Source organism: Antechinus flavipes, chromosome 2 (genome assembly GCF_016432865.1).
Source record: "Antechinus flavipes isolate AdamAnt ecotype Samford, QLD, Australia chromosome 2, AdamAnt_v2, whole genome shotgun sequence".
NCBI classification, from domain to species: Eukaryota; Metazoa; Chordata; class Mammalia; order Dasyuromorphia; family Dasyuridae; genus Antechinus; species Antechinus flavipes.
The window spans coordinates 59,407,414-59,425,697 of record NC_067399.1 but is presented as its reverse complement, the minus strand read 5'-3'; the positions used below and the strand labels follow the sequence as shown (position 1 = coordinate 59,425,697).

At 37.3% G+C, this 18,284-nt stretch overlaps 1 protein-coding gene across 3 annotated transcripts in view; it reads left to right on the top strand.

Moving 5' to 3' along the window:
- The window catches only part of PRMT7 (protein arginine methyltransferase 7), a 67,880-nt gene that overhangs the window by 22,638 nt on the left and 26,958 nt on the right, over positions 1 to 18,284 (top strand). For all 3 annotated transcript variants that reach the window (XM_051974941.1, XM_051974939.1, XM_051974940.1), the window contains exons 4-8: positions 3,975 to 4,124; positions 6,270 to 6,378; positions 12,640 to 12,752; positions 14,674 to 14,915; positions 16,374 to 16,554. In XM_051974941.1, coding sequence (XP_051830901.1) covers positions 3,975 to 4,124; positions 6,270 to 6,378; positions 12,640 to 12,752; positions 14,674 to 14,915; positions 16,374 to 16,554 — 795 coding nt within the window. The remainder of the gene's footprint in view (positions 1 to 3,974; positions 4,125 to 6,269; positions 6,379 to 12,639; positions 12,753 to 14,673; positions 14,916 to 16,373; positions 16,555 to 18,284) is intronic.

Below are 18,284 nucleotides of genomic sequence, written 5' to 3'. Positions count from 1 at the left end.
CCACCTCCTCCCCCATCTGGCTGTTGTCCAATATATGTTAAATATGTTGAAATACATGTTAGATCCAATATGTGCATACATATTTATACAGTTATCTGGTTGCGCCAGAAAAATCAAATCAAGAAGGAAGAAAAAGAAAAACTGAGAAAAAAAAACCCAAAATGTAAGCAAATAACAGAGAGAGTGAAAATGCTATATTGTGTTCCATCCTCTGCTCTCAAGGGGTCTCTTTAAAAAAAAATAAATTTTATTCTTTCATTTAGCAAAAATTTACTCTTGTTCCCTTTTTCCTCCCACAGTTAAGAATGCAAGGGAAAAAAAAATACTGCTACATGTGTGTAGTCAAGCAAAAAAAGTTTCCATATTAACTCTGTCTGAAAGAAAAAATGTGTGTGTGTGTATGTGTGGGCATGTGTGTCTGTTTCATTATCCATTTTGGTTTTTTTTACTTCTTTATCAAGAAATGGATAGTATGTTTTATAATCAGCTTTTTGGAATCCTGGTTGGTTATTATATTGAACACAGTCCTTTCAAAGATGTTTATCTTTATAGTATTGTCACTGTTTAAATTGTTTTTTTGCTTCCATTTACATAATTTTGCTTCAGTTTATGCAACTTTCTCCAGATTTTTCTGAAAACCCATCATCATTTCTTTATAGCACAGTAAGTGTTCTGTTGCATATGTCTTATTTATATATTTGATTTTTTTCATCCATTTCCCAGTTGTTGGGCTCCCCCTCTCAGATTCCCATATTTTGCTACTTCAGAAAGACCTACAAACTTTTTTTATATCTTTAGGGTTTGTTTTGTTGAGGACTAATCCCTCCTTTAATCTCTTACCTCCCTCTGTTTCCCTATTCCACCTTCTTTTTTCTTTCCCTCTTATTTCCTCGTTGAGAGAAGTGTATTTTTGTACTTAAATCTGTGTAGGGATGTGTATGTGTGTGTGGTGGGCATGTGTGCACATATTCCGTCCTTTGGTTCAGATGACGTGAGGTTTAGGTGTCAGCCATTCATCTCATCCCCTCCTCTATGGATATCTCCTTTTTGCACTCTGATTATGTGAGACGATTTTCTCTAATCTTTTTTCCCCTTCCCTCACTTGTATATTTCTGTTCTTCTGCCTTTTCACTGTCTTTAAAAATCATTAAGTCATAACAGGACCACTTTATTGCCTTCAGTTTAATTAGAATCCCTCTATGTCTCCAAATGATGATAGAGTTCAGAGGGGACAAATTTATTCTCTTTCCATATTAGAAAGTAAATATCATTGCTTATCTGGGCTTTTTTTTGTATATTTTCCTTAAGTCCTATGTTTCAACTTAGAGTTTTTATGCAGTTCTGATCTTTTCATTAGGAATGCTTGAAAATCCTCTTATTTCATTAAAGATCCATTCTTTTCCCTGTAGGATTATGCATAGTTTTGTAGGTAAGTTATTCTTGGATATGAGCCTATATGTTTGTCTTCTGGCATATCATATTCCCAAACTCTATTCTTTGATAGTAGGGACTGCTATTTTATGTATGATTCTGACTGTGGCTCTTTAATACTGGAATTTTTTTTCTGATCACTTGCAGAATATTTTATTTGACCTGGAAACTCTGGATTTTAACTACATATAATGTTCCTGGGAGTTTTCATTTTGGGATTTCTTTTTAGAATTCTTTCTATTTTCTACTTTGCCTCCTAGTTCTAAGAGAGACCGTATTCTTTTTTTTTTTTTTTTTCTGCGAGGCAATCAGGGTTTAACTTGAGGAGGGTCATACAATTAGTAAGTGTCAAGTATCTGAGGCTGTATTTGAAGTCAAATCTTGTTTCTAGTGCTGGTGTTCTATCCACTGTGCCACCTAGCTGTCCCTTGAAGTAACTTAATTCTCTTTTATATTTCATCTTTTTGACTTTATTAAAAAATTTTTTTTTATTGGAGTTATTGACTTCTACTTGGCTCATTCTGGTCTTCAGGTTCATTTATAATTTTAATTGTTGCTGGGCAAGCTTTTAGATCATTGTTCTAAGCTATTAATCCCTTTCCAATTAATTTTTTTTCCAGAGCTCTTATTTATTTTCCAGTTTTTTCCTCTAGTGCTCTCAAACATATTTTAACTTTTTATAAACTCTTGTTTCATCTCTTCTAGTAATTTTATTTGAATTTTTGCCAAAACTGTTTCTTTGAGATTTTGCTTGTAGATGTTTTGGAGTCATTCTTTTCTGGATTTGTGTCAGCATTCCTGTTACCAAAATAATTTTATATGGTGGGATTCTTTTTTTTTTTTTTTTTTTTTTTTGATTGCTTATTTTTCCAGTCTGCTGCTTATCTTTGAGCTTTATATTAGGGCTGGCCTTGGTCCCATTTTTGGAGGGAAGGTCTGGACTTGTTTATTGCTGTTTTCTTGGGGTATTGAGTGTTATGTTTTCCAGAATCTCAGGGACAGCTTAAACTGGAGACTTGCAAGCTTTCAATAGTACTTCTAGTAGTCTGCCCATCTTGGTCTGATCTCTGCAGGTTTCTGGTCTGTATTTGGGTATGAGCTACAGATGATGCTGCTGGACTTAGCTACTGTCAGTCTCTGTAGAAGCATCCCAGAGCAGGGAGATACTGTGCACCAGGCAACAGGAAGTTCCAGTCTCACACTGAGTGAGACCTCTTGTATGGTGCAGGAAGAAGGAGCCAAGTGGCACCTTTTCAGCATATTAGGAAAAAGAGCATCTGCTAACAAGTGCACTCACTGGCATATCCAGGCACACACTTTACTATTTGACAGAGGCAGAGCATGAAATGTTCTGACTAGTTGTTTTTGAGGTTAGTGTAGCGTTCAGTAGAAGGGGGGAAGGGAAAAGCATTTTCATAAATTATTAGGGATGGGTCTTAGCAAGAAATCTCAGGCATGCACAGCTAAGTATTAGTTAATCCTTTAATTATGTGTTTTTAAAACAACACTTTGTAAACCATAGTATTTTGGTATAATAACTAGACCTCATTCAACTCATTGCTCATGGTGACCACTTAATGCCTTGAATGAATGACTGTTGAACCAATGTCAACATGCTTTGAAGGAGACTTCATAACAGTACAAAATTGGAATTAGTTCTCATTACTTTAAGTGAACAGGGGGAAAAACCCCCAAATTATAGAAAAAAATAATTTTTTTGCATGTCCAGAACTTCTTGAGGATTTTCTGCAGAGCAGAGCCTGGGCCAGGCTTGTCATTTTGTGGATCCAACCCTCTTTACCACTTTCTTGAATACCAGAGGCCATAGTGATAGGCTCCAAAGAAACTGATCCCCTTGCTGTCTTATGGCTTAGTCATGGCACCTACTGCTGAAGGTTTTGAGAGGTTGGACTGAATGGCCACTGAGGTCCTGTCCTCTGTGACTATGAGATTCTGGGATTCTAGTCAAGGAATAGCTCTGGCCCTCAGAGCCTGCCTCCTTAGTTAGGGGCTGTCTCTAACCCTGGCTGTGGATTTTGGGGAGTGTAGAGGACTGAGGGCCTTGCTGCCTTTGACTATGGGAGTTGAAAGAAGACTTGTAGTCTTCTAGGCTTGGCCTGAGGCCTGTGGGGGTTGGGTTCAGGTCTTGATGCTCTGGTGCTCTAGTTATCTGGTAGAGCTAGGAAATTGGCTCAGCTGTTTCTTCTTCTCCATCATCACCCCCCAGTTCTTTGTCAAAAGCATGTTTACATTTTAATAAGGAGTTTTTAAAGATGCAATGCAATACAATGGAGGATATCAGAGAAATTGAGGATGGTGGGGAGCTCTGGATAAGATATAGGATCTTTTGGAACTTGGAATTTATCTTTTAACTTCCTCAAAGCACTTGTTCCCTTTTTTACCCTGATTTGGACATCAGGACTATTTGCTTGCTGACTCCCATCATGGCCACTGGTAGGCTGAAATATATGACTGGATTATAATAATTTGAAGAGAGTGTGTTATTTGAAATAAAGAATTTCTTTCTTTCTTTTTTTTAATAGAATGTAAAGTATTATCAGGGCATTCGAGCTGCTGTGAGGAGGGTGAAAGAAAGAGGAGAGCCGGCAATAGTTCTGGACATAGGAACAGGCACAGGACTTCTGTCAATGATGGCAGTTAGCGCTGGGGCTGACTTCTGCTATGCTGTGGAGGTGAGTAGGCTCCTCTTTGGGAGATGGGAGGGATGACCATTGTTTAGGAAAGACCTGGATGAGTCCTTTGTCCCAGGTCATGCTGAGGGAGTTGTAAAGGTCATTGCACTGCAGCATGCTTGCTGTTCCTTACCCCAAACTTTCTAATTCCCAGCTCTGGCTCTGAAGTGCTCTCCTTCCTTATCCTTGCCTGCTGGCTTTCTTTAGTTTTAAAATCCTCCCTTCTGCAAAAATCCATGACAAATCCCCCTTAATGGTAGACTCTTTCCTTTAAGAATGTTCCTAGTTTATCCTGTCTTTAGTTTTATTTATCCAAAATTGCTTGCATGTTGTCTTTCTGTAGGATTATAAACTCTTTGAGATTGGGTCTTCCCTTCTGCCTTTCTTTCTTTCTTTTTTTTTTTTTTTTTCATTGTTTATTTTTAAAAAAAATTTTCATAATTATAACTTTTTATTAACAGATCTGCCTTTCTTTGTATTCCTAGTGCCCAGCACAAGGCCTACTCCTGTAGGTGCTTAATAAATGCTTCCTGACTTGACAATAATTAAGATAATCAGCATTTTTGAATTGCACATATGGACTTAGAGTTTTGAAAAAAATTACTGGACAAGACCAGCACTATAACTTAAAATTTAATTTCTCCCAATTTTTATAGTGATTTTTAAAAAAAAAATTGCTGATTAAATACATTTGGTTTTGGGGGAAAAATTCTTTTTCAGCTCTTTGCTTTGTCATATTTGACAACTTTTTTTTTTTTTTTTAGTTTTGTATAGCATTTTATTTTTTTATAAACTGCATTCTCACAGACCATGAGATCCTTTATAGTGTGATCTGTTTGTTTTTGCCTTTCTTTGGCTCTTCAGTTCTTACCATGGTGCCTGGCACACAGCAAGTGCTTAATAAGTGTTTATTTATTGATTAATTACAGATTATATTATTTGTTCCTTTTAAGTGTCATGTGATATGAAAAGATTTGGGAGTTAGGAATTAGCAAAGACCTGAGTTCAATTCCTTTCTCTCACTTGTGTGTTCATAGTCAAGTTACTTTACTTGTCTGAGTTCAGCATCTTCCCCAGTAAAGATAATTATATCTGGATAACATACTGCATAGGGGCACTGAAGGGAGCCAAGGCGATGTTGAATTGGGCATTTTATGGTTTTATCAAGAACTATTTACCTGCCAGTTACAGTTACTATTACAGCAATCTGTGGGACAGGGAAGCCATGCATTTGATTTGTTTTATAGATGAAAAAATACTGGTTATATTTAAAAATTAATTCTAGCCTCACTTTCACAATGTATTACAATTTACAAAGTACTTTGTACCAATGTTTCCTTTCTCACTCCCACCCTTACCCTTCAGCATTATTTCTGAGTTACATATAATTACTAATTTGGAAAGGCCTTTGCTGCCAAATATAGGTAAGTACTCAGAGAGCCCTTAACTACAGTGAATGAGCAAGCCTTAATTCTACTACATGATATGGGTTTTCCGGTACATCATTTCCCTTGTTGCATTCTTGATATCTGGTCATAGTGACACAACCAACATCCATAATTAAATAGAGAATTTTAATGTGATCAATGCTTTTATTCTCAGGTAGACTTTGAGTGGTTGGGACATTTGTCTCATTTGCAGTATTCGAGTTAATTTTAAGAATTATCCTGTAAAGATTAACTCATTTTTCTCTTTGAAGTTGGAGTTTACTTAGCTTGTTAGTGTTAGCTTACTATTATTTTTATTACACTTACAAATGATAAATCTGATACAGTAACACCTTTTATTCTTTTTTTTCTTTGAAGAGCATTGAGCTTCTCACAATGCTTAGCCTTATTTATTTATTTATTTATTTTACAACTCTGGGTATGAATTTCTACAAAAGAAATTAAATTTCATATTTTAAATGAGGAAGTTGGATTCTTATTTTGTTAACATAAGCCTAAAATAAAATTTTTTTCTTGTATAATAAAAAAAATGGAAACATGAGTATACTAATGCATCAGAAGAAAAAATTCTATGACATCCTTGTCCTCAACTCCCAAAATTCAAGTCCAGGGATAATTATCAGGAGGCAGTTTCAATTGTGGCAACAGTATACTAGTAATCTCTCATTTCACCTTTGATTTTGACTCCTTATTTCAGGTTTTCAAACCTATGGCTGATGCTGCTGTGAAGATTGTGGAGAAAAATGGCTTCAGTGATAAGATTAAAATCATTAATAAACATTCTACTGAAGTCACTGTGGGGCCAGGTAATGGTCATGGATTCCTTTCTCAAATGTCTTCCTGACTTATTTCTGTGTGAGGGAGATATGATGGTCAAAACTTAGACGTCATTATAAGAGATAATTTAGAAGTTATCTACTAACCTAACCGCATTGTGAATCCCCTGACAAGGGGTCATTCCAGCCTTTGCATGAAGACTTTTCATTCCGTTATTAAACCGTTTTAATTGATAGGAAATTTTGCTCTATAGCTTATCTTATCTCCCTATAATCTCCCCCTTTGCTCTTAGTTCTCTCCTTTAGTGTCAAAAGACACAAGTATAATCCCTGGTCTCTCACATGATATTCCTTTCTCTTAAAGCAATGCACATGTGAAATTGAAAGGAAGAGTAGATTTTGGGGAGTGGTAATTATCAGAATTAGCCATATTTTTCATTACCTAGAATTGAATAAAATAATACTAGTGGAATACGAAGGGAAAGAGAGAGTAGAGATCCCTGATGGAGGTTAGAGATCATGTCAATAGGTAGAAAGGTTATTTTTGATATGGAAGAGGCTTACTCCTATACGTGAGACAGGAAGGAAAGCATAATTTATGATTCAAACTCATATTGCTTATTCATTTTAATCACCCTTTAAGATAACTGATGAGTTATAACTCATGACTGGAAAGAAGCTGCAAGATGTATGCTTGTAAAACACTTTACAAAGTAGCTTATTGTTGGTCAGGCCTCAAGGGCTCAAGGTCTAAAATAATATTTTCACATACCTTTTTGCTTCCCAGTTTTAGGCAGAAATATGCCCAATAAATGATTAGAATAGAACAGTACATTTCCATAGTCGTGGTAGCCTTGCCAGATACAAATAAGAACAGATAGCTCATTGTAAAGTTTGACATCATGAATTTTCCAAAGTGGCTTCCAAATCTAGATGTTTAAAATCAACTTTTAAAAATACTACTCTGAGCTTGTGGTTCTTTTAAAGTTATTACCTCAGAACCTCTGGTCTGTGGAGGGGACAGTAGGACAAAATGTTTATATTAGAAGATAGTACAATGAATTCTGTTAAGACCACACAGGTAAGCACAAATTATAAATATATTGTATTAGGAAATAAAATCAACAAGATTTAGCAACTGCTTAAATATGAGAGATGAGGGAAAGGGAAGAATAATAGATGACTCTGACAATATAAAGCTGGGAGCTTGAAAGGGTGATGGTATTCTCAACAAATGGAATTTTAGAGAGGAGGTATGGATTTGGTGGGTAGGGGGAGGGAGATAAATAAGTTCCATTTTTAAACATATTGAGTTGGAGATATCTTAGAGCAAAGAAATCAAATTCAGATAGAAATGGGAGCCATTAAACTATGCATAAAGCATCCCCACAAGCTCCTATTGACTTAGAAAACTACAAATTAATATTCTCTCTCTTTTATCATATTTAAATTTATTTTGTAAAATATTTCCTAATTATATTTTAATATAGTTTGGACTGCATTTGGTGAAAGAGTGACATGTCCTCCTGTGTGTATATATGTGTGTATGTTTTATTTCTTATTTATACAATCTATATTTTGAAATGAGCTGCATAAAATGATGATAAGCCCACAGGTGTTGGTGGGATAACCAAGAAAGTGGATATGGCAAGAGAAAAAAAAAAGTCCAACTCACAGCTTTGGGCTTAGAAATGAATGGTGATCCAGGAGAGGAAAATGAGGTCAGATAGCTAGAGGGAATACCTGGCAAGAGCCATGTCACATCAGCTCATGGAGGAAAGAATATAAAGATATAAGGGGATGGGTCAGTCTTGTGAAAAATTATAGGGAGAATAAGAAAGGTAATGATTGAGCATAGGCCATTAATTAAATTTAGTAACTAATTATTGATAACTTCAGAGAGAGCAATTTAAGTCATTGAAGTTCAGAATCCAGAATTCAAGAGGCTGAGAGGAAATAGAACAATGAGTGGAGATTTTTTTCCTAGGAGTTTGGTGGTGAAAGGTTTGGAAAGTGAAAGGTAGTGAAAGGATGATAGGGAAAAGGATAGTAATTTCAGCATGTCAAGGAAAGATTTTTAAATGAGCAGGGAAATCCTGGGAATGCTTATTGTCAGTGACAGGAGCCAGGAGACAGGGAGAGATTGGAGAAGTGTGAGAAGCAGTGTGGTACAGTGTGGTAGATAGGGCTGAAATGTTGGTAGCTATTGTCCGGTAGCTTCCTGGGAAGTTGGAAGTGTTTGTCACGCCACTTTTAGGGCAGTATCTCAGTTGTAATGCTGAAGATGATAAGGCTGGTTAGTAAATATTCATTTAAAAAAATACTAGTAGCAGAGAATAGGAAAATGGAGATTTATTTCCCATCACGGGGTTTTTTGTTGTCATAGAAATTGTTGGTATTTAGACAGTTAATCAGTACTTTAAATCCATCATGTTGACCACAATTGAATTTATAATTGGGAGTTTTTACACTCTACCTCCTGCCCTCAGTTCATAGCCTGAGACATATTACACCTGGATATACCTGACTATCTCCATGGCAAAAATGATAGCTACTCTAATCCAGTAAACATTTATTATTAACACCTACTATATACCAGGCATTCTTGCTGAGTGCTGGGGATGCAACTATTAAAAAGACAGTCCTTTCTCAAACAGCTTATAATCTGAGAGGAGACAACAAAAGAGGCAGGAAAATGTGTTGGGAAGGAATGGAACACTAAGGGATACCCAGCCTGGCCTCTTATTCTGTGGAGTGGACACCAGGCAGGGTAATGGGTGTCCCCAGTTTCTGCCGCTAAAGAAAGTCACTGGGAGGAATTTGGTGCTCTTTCCACTAGTCAAAGAGGAGAGGAGGCTGAGAGATGAATTAGCAGCAAGGGGATGAGATTAGCGGGGTTGAGTTGAACCTGAGGGCATCTGCGTGTTCCTTGAGTAGAAGCCTGGCAGGACAGACGGTGTTGAGGAGTGACATTCGTGGAAGAGTGCAAGAGAGACCAGGACAGAGTGAGGGGGCTATTATGGTCTGGCAAGGAGAAGACTCATTTTGAGGGTTCTGTTGCTTAGCTGTATATGGTGATATTGATGCAGTGTAGTTTGTTGGGGTGACTTGGGGCCCTGGATTCCTAGCCCAGTTTTGTCACTCTCTTCTCAGTCTCATCTTGTCACTTGCCCTCTTGTCCTCTCTGGGGCTCTGCTTCTTCATAAGAGGGTGGGATCTTTTGTTCTCCAACATCCCTTCCATTTGTGAGGTAATTTGGTCTTTCTCCATTTCCTCGGGACTTCCCCTTTTGATTCCTGCCCATTCCTTCTTCCTTTATGATATGTCTTGGAGCTTTTTCTTCCTTTCCAGGCTCACTGCCATTAACCCAGTTCAGACTTTGATTATGTTAAAAAAAAATTTTTTTTTTATTATAGCTTCTTATTGACAGAACATATGCATAGGTAATTTTTGCAATATTGTCACTCACTTCTGTTCCATCTTTTCCCTTCCCTCCCTCCACCCCATCCCTTAGATGGCAGGCAGTCTCATACATGTTAAACATGTTAAAGTATATCTTAAATACAATATATGTGTACACATCCGTACAGTTCTCTTGTTGCACAAGAAAAATCAGATTCAGAAAGGTAAAAAATAACCTGGGAAGAAAAACAAAAATGCAAGTAGTCCTCATTCATTTCTCAGTGTTCTTTCTCTGGGTGTAACTGATTCTGTCCGTCTTGATCAATTGGAACTGAATTGGATCTTCTCTTTGTTGAAGATATATATCCTCATATAGTATTGTTGTTGGAGTGTATAATAATCTCCTTGTTCTGCTCATTTCACTTAGCGTCAGTTCATGTAAGTCTCTCTAGGACTCTCTGAAATCATCCTGTTGGTCATTTCTTACAGAACAATAATATTCCATAACATTCATATACCACAATTTACTCAACCATTCTCCAATTGATGGGCATCCACTCAGTTTCCAGTTTCTTGCCACTACAAAAAAGGCTGCAACAAGCATTTTTGCACATACAGGATCCTTTCCTTCCTTTAGGATCTCTTTGTGATGTAAGCCCAGTAGAAACACTGCTGGATCAAAGGATATGCACAGTTTAATAACTTTTTGAGCATAGTTACAAATTGCTCTCTAGAATGGTTGGATCTGTTCACAACTCCACCAACAATGCATCAGTGTCCCAGTTTTTCCACATCCTCTCCAACATTCTTCATTATCTTTTCCTGTCATCTTAGCCAAAGACTTTGATTATCTTGTGCATGATTTGTTGCAAGAGCCTACTGACTGGTGGTCTTGCTTACAGTTTTCATGCACCGTGGCCCATGCTGTGTATTACTTTTATTAAACTCCCTTTATTCAAGCATTTATAAACTCCTATTACATGGCACACATCAAGTTAATCTTCCTGTAACATTCTTCTTGTCATATCTCTGCCCCAGGATAATAATTGATGCCTCAAGGTCAGAGGATGTTGTTTTTCTTATTCTCGTACATCCTTCTGACACATTGCCCTCCTCTACCATTTAAAAATCCTATCAGTCCCAAAGTCCTGATTCTTCCTGCTTTCTCTATGAAGCCTCCCTGAGCATGCCTTAGCCTAAAGTGATTTCTCCATCTTCTGAATACTTATTGTTTATATTGGTAATACAATGTATTGCATTATATGCTTGTTTATTTAAATGAGCAATACGATTTGTATGTGTTTTTCCCCATAACATTAGAAGCTCCTTGTAGTTAAAGACAATGCCCTGTGGGAATGTTCCATGGCACCTCATAGAGTATTCATCAGGACTTGTTTTTCTCATAGCTTTGATTGTGTTAAATGAATAATAAGCACAGCCAGGTTTTCATGCTTGTTTGCACCTAGAATGTACAAAAGCCACAGAAGGAACAAGCTATCAATAAGAAAGATTCCTAAAGATCAGAGCCTTCAGTACCTTTTCATGCACCTCATTCTTCTCTGATAGTCACCTTTCCCTGCATTTCATCATTTCTTTGTTATATCAAAGATTGGAAACAGTGGTTGTCCTGTAAAACTTATAGGGATTTTCCTGCTTGATCAGTTCTCTAATATGGCAGCCAGGAGGGCTCATGGGCCTTAGGGCAGGCTTACTTTCAGGAAAAAAAAGAAGAGGGTAGTCATGGAATTCTTTGCCCTGGTCAGTATTGTGTTTGGTTGTGGGGGCTTCATTTTAGCAAGGACCTGGAGAACCTAGCTTAAGCCTCCAGATCAGGTCATCCAGGATGGTTAAGAGCCCTAGGTTCATTCGACAGGAAAACATGTTGAAGGGATTGGCATATTTATCTTGGAGAAGAGAGATTTGGAGGAGGAACCATTAAGACTCCATTTTACAATATTTTGTCCAGATTCACTTGGGTAGCAAGTATCTTAGGATTTGAATTCATGTTTCTTAGCTCTCACTTCTTGAGTCATCTTTTTTTGCATGCTTTGGGGAGAATTCTAATTTAGTTATGTGAATTATGGATTAGCTCCTGAAATGGAAATATTGTGATCCTTATCTTTGGACCAGAAGTCACGAGAACCTGGGTTTGAATCCAGCCTCAGACATAACTTCTCTGAGCCTTGGTTTCTTCATCTATAAAATGGGCATAATAGTTCCTGTATTATTATAGGGAGTGAGATAACATGAAAAGTATCGTTAAGCTCCATATAAAGTTACTTTTGATGGTGATGAATCTATGACTTCCTTGATGTAGCAGGTTGAAGCTACTTTATGCCCTCTATGAAACTACTTTCAGTGAGCCATCCATCCAGTTTCATGTCATTATCTAGGTTTTTCATCATTTTTTTTCCTACGTGGATGTTTAAAATAATATCTTTTGATTAATTATGAATTTCCCTAAGGAGGCTAAAAAGAAATTTGTATTAAAACTGAAACTTTGCAAACAACTAAAATTTTAATATATTTATCTATGTCTGACTTCAGAAAACTTCTTAATAGGGAAAAAGATTTTAATTTCTTTATATTTCTTGGATTTGTAGCACTAATACATGTAAGACTGATGTAAGAAAAAATGCTTTAAGAAAAGTTAAACCTTTATTGGAATACAAGGAGAAACATTTCTTTTTGCAGTACTTATGCTTTATAGTTTGATGGGCATTAGGAATATATCAAAATCATATAAACAGCCCTTCTTTAGCTCTGACTTTCCTTTAGCTCAGTGACTTCTTAGATAGGATGGGATCTAATGAGCTCTTGGGAATGAGAATTTACAGTCCTGTGATCAATACATAATCTGTTTCTTATGTCTTCCCTTGTGATTTCTAGATGGTGACATGCAATGCTATGCAAACATCCTGGTCACTGAACTGTTCGATACAGAGCTAATAGGTGAAGGTGCCTTGCCCTCTTATGAGCACGCCCATAAGAATCTTGTGGAGGTAGGAAGAACTTTGAAGTTTGCAATTTAAAGCTCATCTGTACAGATGAAAACATTGACTCATGGTTTTTAGTTTGATCATGCAAGGTTAAACCCATTTTCATTTAAAATAATGCTTTTCAGCCAATCATAGATTGATTATATTTGGGAAATCCAACTCCTTTGTGTCTTGCTATTATAGAAATTAGAATAGGGCATAGCCAAGTGGTGGACTCTACAGAATTCTCACGTCCCCTTTAATTGATATTTCATTTCTCCTTTCTTGGGAGTCAGAAAAACTGTGTGTAGAAAATGGTACTTGTGTAGAAGATGCATCTTAAAGATGTGTGAGATTCTTTGAAATGGAATCGAGGAGGTAATTCATTCTAGCCATGGGGGAATAATCCTTGAAAAGGCATGGAAATGGACTGCTGCAAGGGGTGGACACAGAAATATACACTTTGATAGGACTATGGGAGGGAATGAGGGAGAAAAGTCATCTAGAGTGAGACTCCGAGCTTAGGTTGGAACCAAATTGCTAAGGACTTAAAAAATTTACATTTAATCCTAGGGTAATAGGGAACCAGTGAAGTTTATTAAGTTAGTGAGTGACATGTTCAGGCCTGTTCTTTAAGAAAACCACTCTGGCTCTATGGAGCATGAATTGGAGAGGGGACTTGTGGTTGAAGGCTAACTGTAGGGGCTATTGCAATAACCCAGGCCAGAGCTGATGAAGACGAAGAATAAGGTTGGGACTTTGTGAAGCTACAGGAGATACTATGGAAAAGAGAAATGGAGAAATCTAGTAACTGATTAGTGAGATGAGCTGAGGAAAGGTGAGTTTAGAATAGTACTTTTTTACAGACCTGGGAAACAGGAGGAATGATGGTATCTTCAATAGAAACAGGGGAAAACTTCAGCTCTAAAGGGAAAAGAGATTGAGTTCAATTTTTAAGACATGTTGAATTTGAGAGTGAGGATATCCAGTTCAACATATCCATAAGTCACTTAGTGATGGCACCCTAGACCTTGGAGTTGTTTACAAAGAGATGATCTTAAAATTGAGAAAGTAGAGCGGGGATGAGATGCCCCAGGTCTAAGCTGTGAGAGGGGGCATGGATGATGAGGCAGCAAAGGAGACTGAGAGGAGCCATGAGAACCAGGGAAGAGTGATCAGCTGGGTCACATGGGAGGGGTAGGAGCGATCACCTGATTTGGCCAGGGAGTTATTTGTGACTGGAGAAGGAACCCTCTCAGACAAGTGATGGAGGAGGGAGAGGAAATGGGACAGAGGTAGAGAACCCAGGCGGTTTTGATCAGATGGTGATGTCAGAGGGGTTGGCGGGAGATTAGTCCTTGTGAATTAGACCTGGATGTGTTTGAAGGCGTTTGGCAAGGAAGATGGAGATAGGGAGAGACTGAAAGACTCAGAAGGAGGGAGTGACTTGAGTTTCCACCTGCCAGGGAAGATGGGAGAGGACCTTAGAATGGAGGGAAGGGAGTAGGGGGATGGCAGCTGGGGTTTTGAAATGAAGAGAAGCGGCAGTGGTCCCAATTTTCTCAGTGAAGTCTCACAAAGTCCCCCTCGGAGAGGTAAGCGAATGTGTGAGGGGAGAGGGCTGTAAAGCCTGAAAAGCCTTTGGGTATTTTCCCTTCAGCATATTAATCCGGCTTGGCTGTTCACTTGGCCTTGGGCAGGGGGGGTGCGGGAGTGTGGCCCTAGCCCAGCTGGTCTAGAGAATGTCTGAGCAAGCAAAGCGGGTGGGAAAGCCCCCTGTTAAAGTCAGCCTGGAGGCCTCTCCAGGACCTGGGAGCGACTTCTTTAGGTCGGTTGTTAGGGCGTTAGTAGTCACCACACAGCTTTAGTACAAGCAATAACTAGCTTTTCCTTGCGGGGTAAGAAGCGCAGAAGTGACTGAACGGACCGTCTTATGAGCCCTTAGGAGAACTGCGAGGCGGTGCCCCACAAGGCCACGGTGTATGCCCAGCTGGTGGAGTCCCGGAGGATGTGGTCCTGGAACAAGCTGTTTCCGCTTCTGGTCCAGACTGAGATGGCGCAGAAACTGATCGTGGCCCCTGCCGAGATGGAAAGCTGCCCGGGGGCTCCATCCGTCTATGACATTCAGCTGAACCAGATGCCGCTGAGTGACTTCACGGTCTTGAGCGATGTCCTGACGATGTTTAGGTGAGGAGGAAAAACCAAACTCATCCTTTTGTTGCACACCCAGGGACCCATAGTAGAGCTGGGGGGCTTGAAAGGGAAAGCAGCCTGCTACTTTTGGGGTGAAGAGGTGCTCATTGATAATTTCTGGAGTCTAATATAATTATTGGTAGGCATAAATTTTAAAAATGTTTTATGAATTTTTTTTAACCATTGCTATTTCTTTCTTCTTGCTGATAGAACCCTCTCATAATAGTCAACAAAACAATTGAATGTTTTGGTCATGATGAAAATGTGTATCTCATTCTGTACCTTTTGTTTACCCCACTTTACGAGAGATAAGATATGTTTCACTCTCAAGTTCTTTGAATTTACTCTTGATAACTTTATTGATCAGTATTCTGAAGTCTTCAGTGTTGTGTTTTATATTATTGTGGTCCTTGCAAAAATTGTTTTTCCAATTTTATATTCATTCATATAAGTCTTCACAAGTTTCTCTGAATTCTTCATATTCATCATTTTTTATGGTGTAATAACAGTCTTCTGCATTTATATACCACACTTTTTTTAGCTGTTCCTCAGCTGATAGCCATCCATTTTGCTTCCTATTATTTGTTATTACTATATTATAGACTTTTTCTTCTTATCTTTGACCTTTATGAGGTGTATACTCTAATGGATCTGTGATCTCATTAATTTGGAACTTTGTTTCAGTGAAATAATTGCTTCTTGCCATGTCCACTCATTCTTTTTATCTCTTGTCCATATTCTCTTCATGTATGTGTGGGGAGAGGTCCATTCACTATGTTGGATTCTTTCATGGTTCCTAATAGCCAGGGGGCCCTGGCTGTCCACCTGCTGCCTCTCCATAGTGCCTCACACTGAGGTCAAATTGTAAAGTTTGTGATATGAGTTCAAACAGACAATGGTCATATATAACTTTATAAGTAATGTTGATTACAGGTATTAGATGGTGTTTTAATAATTGTTAAATTCCTGTCTTTTGAACTATTATTACAGTTTTAATGACTTTAAAAAATATGATACAAGTCACTTTCCAGAATGGTTATATCAATTTACAATTCCATCAATAGTGTATTTATCTTCCTATAGCCCTTTAAATATTTTATCATTTTTCTCTTTCATCATCTTTGTCAATTTGTTGGGTGAGACAAAACCTCACTTTTATTTTGCATCTTGTAATTAGTAATTTGGAGCATTCTTTCATATAGCTGCAGATAGCTTGCATTTATTTTTTTGAATACTTTCTGTTCTATCATTTGACCACTTATCCATTGGGGAAAGGACTCTTGTTTTTTATTGGGAGATGTGGGTGTGTAATACATACACATATATGTTGAGTTATCATTATCTTTAATTTTTATATTGTTTAGATTTTCCCCATATCATATCATATTTCTTTAAAATGTGAAGACTCATGATATTAACAAATTCTTAAGTTTCTTGAATATTTTCTTACAGTGTGGACTTTAGCAAGCAAGTGAATAGCTCACCAACACATCACACGATGCAGTTTGAGCCTCGAGAGTCTGGCAGAGCACAGGTGGTCCTCTCATGGTGGGATATTGATATGGATCCTGATGGCAAAATAAAATGCAGTATGGCACCTTACTGGGTGCACTCTGACCCTAAAAATATCCAGGTAAGAGATATTCTTGAAATCTTTTTCGTGTAAAACAAGAAAAAAAAAAAACCATAGTAACATATTGAGTCTTGAAAACACAGTGTTGGAGAAAACCATAGCAATTGTCTTGGCCAATTCTCTTATTTTACATGGGGAAACAGAAAGTTGGGGTGATAGAGAAACTTGTCCATGGTCCCACTTCAAGTAAGTGATAAGAGTAAAGAAGGAAAACGTCCATTTAATAAGCTTCTCTTATGTTCTAGGCCCTGTACTAAGTGTCCTACATTAATATTTGTCATATTAATGTATCATGGTTTGTTTAGCCATTTCCCAATTAATGTACATCTGTTTGTTTCTAGTTCTGTACTACCACAAAAATGCTGTATAAATATTTTGTTGTTTGTGAAACTCTTCTTTCTCTTAATGACATCCTGAGAGTGAGGGCTATTTAAAAAAAAATTTTTTTTTTAACCTTTCTTTGTGTCCCAGCTCTTAAAGTGCCTGGCACTTTGTAGGTGCTTAAAAAAAGTTTCTTGACTTGACCTCTTTGGGTTTTAAATTTAGGTAGGATCTTTGGGACAAGAGATATGGGCATTTTAGTCTGTTTCTTTGGCTACTTTTAAATTGTTTTTCAGAATGGTTGTACTAATTCAAAGCTATACTAACAATACATTTAAGATGCTTGTGTTTCCACAGCACCTTCAAAATTGACAATTACTATCATTTGTCAGCTTTACCAATTTGCTGATAATGAGGTGAAACTTCAGGCGTTGGTTTTTTTTTGTGTAAAATGAGGGGGTTGGAATAGATGATTCCAAAGTCTTTCCAGTTTTAACATTGTTGAGCTTTTGTTAAATGGTGGTTTCATTTATTTCAGCACTGTGTTTGTAGGTGTACATTGGTATCTTTGCTTCTAACATTGTCTTTTCCCAAGTGAGGAAGTTTATTGAATAAATATTTATTTTCGGTGTCTAATGTCAGCCAAAATTTTAGGCCAAATTGATATGTCTTGTTCATCCTATATTGCATAAATTTAGAGCATGCTTTACAAGACAGTAATTGCTTGGTGCACATTATATATACCCACACCCATGCCCCTTTCCCCCCCACAGAGTCACTCCCATATCCCAAGAATATAAATGCCTTCTGACACTTTGTAGTAAAAGTGAAGGATACTAAAAATCTTGTCCTAGAATAAATTTTGCTTCCTTTCAATTTTTAGATAGGTCACAAAGAAGGTATCTCAGGAATCAATTTTGCGTCATAATTTTATTGAACAATGGACATCCCCAGGAATTCATCTGCCTCCTTTTTTTTTTTTTCTTCAAGTTTGACTATGAAGAAGGAGGAAGAGTAGAATACTGACAATTTCCCTTTTAACTCTCATTGATTTTTTTTGAACAATCAATTTTCTCTATACTAATCTGTTGAAATAATTACTAGTTATAGGTATATATGGAAAGACTGCACAGATGATCTCCCATTTCCTTTCTAGACACAAAAGCATTTAACTTGAGAATGTGATAATATAATCAACAATATTGTTTATATCATACAATGTTATTATATTATGTGTGTATATGTGTATATGTGTATACATATTGCATATGCAATATGATATAATGTAATAAATATGACAATAATATATATTATTATATACATATACTTGCAATTATAATAAAATATACAATATTCTAAGACAGGGTTTAAATTTAGGTCTTCCTGACTCCAAGTGCAGTGCTCTATCT